General features: G+C 41.7%; 1 protein-coding gene across 2 annotated transcripts in view; it reads left to right on the forward strand.

Annotated features, from left to right (window-relative positions):
* The first annotated feature begins 1,252 nt into the window (after nucleotides 1–1,252).
* Nucleotides 1,253–6,518, forward strand: part of taok3b (TAO kinase 3b) — a 6,498-nt gene continuing 1,232 nt past the window's right edge. Inside the window, exons 1-7 of one of the 2 annotated variants that reach the window (XM_034896400.1) lie at nucleotides 1,253–2,032; nucleotides 2,798–3,034; nucleotides 3,180–3,308; nucleotides 3,440–3,643; nucleotides 4,376–4,654; nucleotides 5,242–5,454; nucleotides 5,758–5,940. In XM_034896400.1, the coding sequence (XP_034752291.1) occupies nucleotides 2,849–3,034; nucleotides 3,180–3,308; nucleotides 3,440–3,643; nucleotides 4,376–4,654; nucleotides 5,242–5,454; nucleotides 5,758–5,940 (1,194 nt within the window). In that variant the 5' untranslated portion in view covers nucleotides 1,253–2,032; nucleotides 2,798–2,848. The remainder of the gene's footprint in view (nucleotides 2,033–2,797; nucleotides 3,035–3,179; nucleotides 3,309–3,439; nucleotides 3,644–4,375; nucleotides 4,655–5,241; nucleotides 5,455–5,757; nucleotides 5,941–6,518) is intronic. The other variant, XM_034896401.1, reaches the window with a different exon arrangement.

Genomic DNA, 6,518 nt, shown 5'->3' on the forward strand with positions numbered 1-6,518 from the left:
AAAATATAAGAATGAAAGTATATTCTCTCCATCTGCTCCATGCACAACCTCTACAGATAGGGTTTTTGCATCTTTCAATCAGCTCGCAGATAAGACATCTTGTTCAACATAATTATCAACCTTTTCCCTACCTGGCCACCCCAATAACGCTGGATGGATTACTGGCCATAACAATGCCACATAGAAGCGCCATCTCCCTCATTTACATCTTCATAAGCGGCATAAACCCACAGACAGCAGCTAAAATACGAGCATTTTGGGAAGTGGGCCTGGGCATCAGTTTTTCAGAGGAGGAAAACTCTGAGATTGGTGCGTGCATCTTCACCATGCTTCAGACATGGCTTGCTACAATTTGAAATTGTTCACAGATTTAATTTCTCCAGGGAAAAACTAGCAAAACTGTTCCCCTCTCTAGACCCTTCTTGCAAAAAGTGTCAACGTACTCCAGCTAGCTTAATACACTTGGGCCTGCCATTGCTTACAAACTATCTGAAAGGCGGTATTTGCTTCACCCAGGGGAATTTTAGGCATTGCTATTGAAATCCATCCAGTCACGGCCCTATTTGGGATTAAGCCTGATGACTCCCGCTCCCTGTGGTCAGGAAGAGCTCACAAAGTGGTGACATTTACAACTTTACTAGCCTGACGCCTGAACCTGCTGAACTTGAAAGGCCCAAAATCTCCATCCCACACCAGGTGTCTTAAAGATGTCATGTATCATTTAAAGTTAGAAAACTTGGGATAATTCCATTCTATGGAAATCTTTCATTGACTATTTTGATGAGGTCTCTGCGGCAGCCTGGGAAGAGGAGTCGTGCTTCCTTAAGGATAACTAAATGACTCTCCTGTATTTAGTTATTATTGTTTTTTATTTGTATTTTAGTTACATTTTCTCCAAAGGTAAACGTGTATGGAAAGGTTGTGAGGATGCATGGGGATTGGGGAGGGTGCGGAATGGGTAGAAGACATGTATGTTTGTATATGTATGTATGTATGTACAGTATATATATACTGCATATTTGTGTGTTCATGTGCATGACAAATGGGGTGGATTTGGTGAAAATGTATAATTATATGCAATTTTCATTTTATTTAAAAATAAATACTGACTTACTATGCTATCCATATAAGTGGACATTTTTCATATCATATTAGTTTTCAATTCTAAAAGATAATCCTGTAATAGAGCCTAATGTGAAATAATTCAAGGCTGGTTGAGAAGTGCCTGTAGTATTGCGGTGTCTCTTTAAAGGAAGGGGGAGTGTAGAAAAAGGGACTGAGGAAAGAGATGAATAGAAGGCACCAGAACCACCTACCATGACCAAGTGCGCTGTAAATGTAGGACAGAAATTCGAGTGGAATACAAACGGATCATCAAGCGAAATATTCGAGGGAAAACCATGTTTGGATGTGCCTTATCTGATTCAAGTATTTTTCAATATGGTACCACATGCGATCATTCGAACACAGGAAAAGTATTTTTCCTCCCAAACATTTCTTGCATTTTGAAACGGAAAAGAAGAGTGGCAGTAAAATACATCCCTGTGCTATCTTTCTCCGATTATCAATGGTAGGCATTGCATAATTCACCCTTATCCACCGGAGCCATTTGGTTCCTCTCCTCTTTGAGAAGAGGGGGACGGCAAAAAAAAAAACGACTACATCCAGTAGCTGCCTTCTTGGTGGTGCCTGCAATTGTTTGGCAATGCCCTTTTCTCTCTTAGGAAGAACTTGCAGACAGTAGCGTGGAAACAAGCAGGGGAATGATGCATTTAAAGCTGGATCTGTGCTGCATTCAGGGAGATTCGGCAATAATAGCAGCTCTAGCAGAAACAGCGAGTGCGGAGGGCCTGGGAAGCCCCCAGCCCCACTATCTCCTCCTTTTCCTCCCCCCCTGCAGGACCATGCTTGCGTGAGGGATGAGGCTGTGCACAGGGACACCAGGCCAGAGCTGCGGCCTACTTCTCACAAGAGCCGGTCTCTCGACTGCAAGATCTGTGAACACATTGCCACCATCAAATCAGCATCTTTGGTACGCAGCTCTCTCTCTCTCCGTTTGCATAAAAAAAAAACGCGTGTGCTCGCGCGTGTGTGTTAGTGTATTTGTGCGTGTATGCGTGCTGGCGGCTGGGGGGAGGGGAGAGGGGGGGGGGGGGGGGGGGGGGGGGGGGGGGGGGGGTGTCTGTGTTCTCAGCTGTACATCTGTAGTCATGGCAACCAGATCCTGTTAATGGATGTCATTTTTTCCATCCTCAGCTTCCCTCTCTGCCTCTGCTTTTATGTGTGTGCATTGCATATGTATTCCATAGAAATCTCTGCCTGATGTGTACTACTAGTGAGATGTAGTTTTTGTTCTCTCATGCCTGTCTTAATAGGCTGGCATCATATGAATGCCCAGTTTGGTGCTAAAGTGATTGATAGATTAATTCATGTTGCTTTCTAGTAATCAGAGTCAATTGTAATTAAGAGTCTTGATGGGATTAAACTGCAGAGCATCTGTATATTGATGAACTTCACCTTTTTTTGTGTGTGACACTGTCTGGTGCTCAAAGGCATTGATACGATAAACAGTATAGGATTGTCAGACGTCTGTGTCAGCTCTTATCAAGTTACTGGGTTATTGTGGATGTGTGGTAATCTGCAAACTGATTACTTTCCAGTTTGTTCTGTTTTTTAGGCCATAGCCTCTTACTTACCAGCTGTCTGTCACTTTTTTCCTCCCGTCTCCACCATGGCAGTTGTTCACTCAGCCTGCTCTGTTTCTTTTACTTCCTGCTTCCTGTGTCCCTCTGTCTAGGTCATCAGGTAGATCCAGGAGCATGAGCAGGACTTTGAGCTGCGGGAGCAGATGTCTGGGTATAAGCGCATGCGGCGGCAGCACCAGAAACAGCTGATCGCCCTGGAGAACAGGCTAAAGGCCGAGATGGATGAGCATAGGCTCCGGTTGCAGAAGGAATTAGAGACACATGCGAACAACACTTACATTGAGCTGGAAAGACTGGCCAAACGCCACGCTGCACAAACAGACAAAGAGGTACAACCTCAATAGGCACTATTTATAAATGAAGTGGAAACTACAGAGCAATTTAATTCACTTCATACCAAACTTGGGTCATGGGCATGTTTGACAATTAAGAGATCTACAAAGGGTGTTAATTTAAAAATGTGTTTCTTCACAGATGAAGTCAGTTGCAGCTGAAGAGAGGAGGATCCAGCAACAGATTGTTGCTCAGCAAAAGAAAGAGCTAACTAATTTCTTAGAGAATCAGAAAAAGGAGTACAGGCTTTGTAAAGACAAGATCAAAGAAGTAAATATCACGAATAATGCAACGCTTATGATCTCATTTATATATTTGTTCAATATGAAAGTTGTTATCTTTGAGATTGTCTTCAAATAATTCACACTCTTCCAATTTGTTTTTTATTTGTATCTGTCTAGGAGATGGATGAAGACCCTTGTACACCCAAGGAGGAGAAGCAGGAGCGTCTGTCAAGGCACAAAGAAACAATACAGCGCTCTCAGGCTGAGGAAGAAGCTCATCTGCTAGCCCAGCAGAGGCTAGTCTATGACAGGAGCTGCAGGGCCCTCAAACGCCGGAGTCTGGTCAGGAAGCATGAGTTTGAACAGGAGCAACTGAGAGAGGTAATAGGATTTCCTGACATCACATAACATAATGTGAAAATGAGCAGACGATCTCAAAATGAAACATCCCAATTTTGGATACAACTGTTTTCAGAAGATGTCTAGACACAAGAAAAGTGTGTGCATTTGTCTATATACGTACTGTACATATGCATTTTTATGACATGAAACAGAAATTGTGATCCTAGAACCAACAAAGATGTGGGATTTTACTTTGCAAATCTACATTTCCACAGTGGGTTTTAACAAGGCAGTAAACATGGTGGCCTTCAGAATAAGCCACGTTACGCTTAAAAAAATAGCTTATTCCGATACTATAAAACATTTTCAATTTTGACTATTTCTGACACTCCAAATGGTGAGATTGAACAAAGTGTTTGTCCATTGACAAATAGAAAGCATAATTCTGCATTTTCACACTTTTTTATAGCAGAGGTGGGCCACCATCACTAACAATGACATGCTAAAATTATTATATTTAGTGTTGCTATTCGTAAGGCTGTCTTTTTCTAATTGAATTGGTCATGAAACAAGTGGAAGCTTCGCTTTAATAACTATGTGCAATGCAGCGCTCATATGTAGAAACAAAGTGATAAGCCACACAGCTGTGGTGATTTGTGTTTCTTTTAGTGTTTACAATCAAATCAAGAAACCTTACTTAATGTTTGGAAAGCTGAATCTGTGTATGTTGTCAATAAATTCAACCTTACATCAAATGTGTTGTTGTCCCAGGAGCTGAACAAAAAGCGGACCCAGAAGGAGATGGAACATGCTCTGATGATCCGGCAGGACGAGTCCACCCAGGACATGGAGCGCAGACAGCTGCAGATGTTGCAGAAGTTGCGTATTGAACTCATGCGGCTGCAGCACCAGACAGAGCTCGAAAACCAGGAGGAGTACAACGGCCGGCGGCAGAGAGAACTACACAGGAAACACACTCTGGAGCAGCGGCAGCAGCCCAGAAACCTCAAGGTGGCTGGAACTTTCAATTTGCAGCTAAGTGGTTATTTAGTGAGTTGATATCGAGAAAAGTTTATTTCAAGAGGTTTTAAAAGTTAGTTTGTAAAAAGGGACATGACATGTTTCATGGCAGGAGGATTACATAATTGGTTGATATGAAGGCTCAGTAGGTACTGTACATCTGTCACCTCCACTATTCTGCCCTTCTGACATTTAGTTTGCCTGAAAATGGACCTGTTATTCTAAGTTGCCTTTAAAAATCTGTAAAAAACTAACATTAATAATGTTGCCATGACAACTGCTTCTTCCAAAACATTTCTATATCTTTCACAGATGTTTATTCTCTTCCCTTTATATATTGGCAGTTAAGTTTGCTTTACCTACAATGTTGAGGTGAAAGCTTAATTTCTGTAAGCAAAACTAAAATGTTCAGGGATATTGCAAAACCTATTTATTTATTTATACCTTATTTGTTTGGTTTTTGTTTAGTAGAATAATTTTCTTCCATGTTAAAATCAAACTAAACTAGTGACTAAAACCATGTTTTGCCATAATTTAATTACTTTTGATTGTGTTCATCTCCAAGTAAAATGAAAGAACAGGACACTAACATTTATTACTCTTTTAACCCTCTGTAGGCACTGGAGATGCAGATCAAGAAACAGTTCCAAGATACTTGCAAGGTGCAGAACAAGCAGTACAAAGCTCTTAGGAACCATCAGCTGGAGGTCTCTCCTAAAGGCGACCATAAGAACATCCTTAAGAACCTAAAAGAGGAGCAGACACGCAAGCTGGCCATACTGGCGGAGCAGTATGAGCAGAGCATCAACGAGATGATGGCTTCACAAGCGGTAAGAGGATCCTTCTTGTCATGAATAGCAAAGTGGGCCTCATTCATCATTTGTGGGATGAAAATCACATGAATATGTGTGTGTGTGTGTGTGTGTACAACACATTTGCTCTTCACATCTGACTTATTAACAGACACAACTATATGTGCATACACCACCAACCAACTTTATCAAACATTTGAATTTGTTGAGATCTGTTCAATGTTCTTTTGGATGTTATTGGCCTGTGGTTTGATAAATGAGGCCCAACCTATGCTTGTTGTTAATGTGTTTGTGACTACCTTTGTGTTGCTGTGTCTCTAGATGCGACTAGACGCAGAGCAGGAAATAGAGTGCCAAGCTCTGAAGCAGCAGCTGAAGCAAGAGATGGAGCTCCTGGACGCCTACCAGAGAAAAACCAAGTCACAGATGGAGACCCAACACGAGCGAGAGCAGCAGAAACTTGAGCAGAAGGTCTCCATACGCAGGGCGCACCTTGAACAGAAGGTAGGTTTAAGATCGAAGCCATTCTAAAATAATTTAAAGGAATGCAGCTTGATACCTTACTGTATAAGGAAATGACCGCAGGGTGGATACATTTCCAGACATGCACCTTATAGGTTGCCAGCAGCTTTGTTAGGATTTGTTTTTTACAATTTAGTGCACTGCTAGTGTCCACACATACAATTTTGTAGTTGGGAAAGCAGTGTGGATTCCACAAAGTCCTGATTGGTTGGAACTGCACAGTTGGGGGTGATGTGTCACTCGCCCTACTCATCGCTGGCAGGTGAAACAAAGTGGCTGGTGACTCTGCAGCCTTTCTCAAGTCAACAGTAGAGACAGAGTAAAAAGGGCTGCAGTGCACAAGAAAATTGGAGATTTCAAACTGGCAGAAGACTGACAAAAATTAAATTCTTCAATGTAAAAATTTGGTTCGTGAAGTGGTGCCTGCACATAAAGATTGCACATACACACAGATTAAAGAGCAATAAGCAACAAATCACTCTGCAATATACATAATTATAAGCAAGATACATAATGCAAACAACCAAATAATACTATATGTTTTTGGGAATCAACCCAAT

The sequence above is a fragment of the Etheostoma cragini genome, chromosome 16 (genome assembly GCF_013103735.1).
Source record: "Etheostoma cragini isolate CJK2018 chromosome 16, CSU_Ecrag_1.0, whole genome shotgun sequence".
In the NCBI taxonomy this organism is placed as follows: Eukaryota; Metazoa; Chordata; class Actinopteri; order Perciformes; family Percidae; genus Etheostoma; species Etheostoma cragini.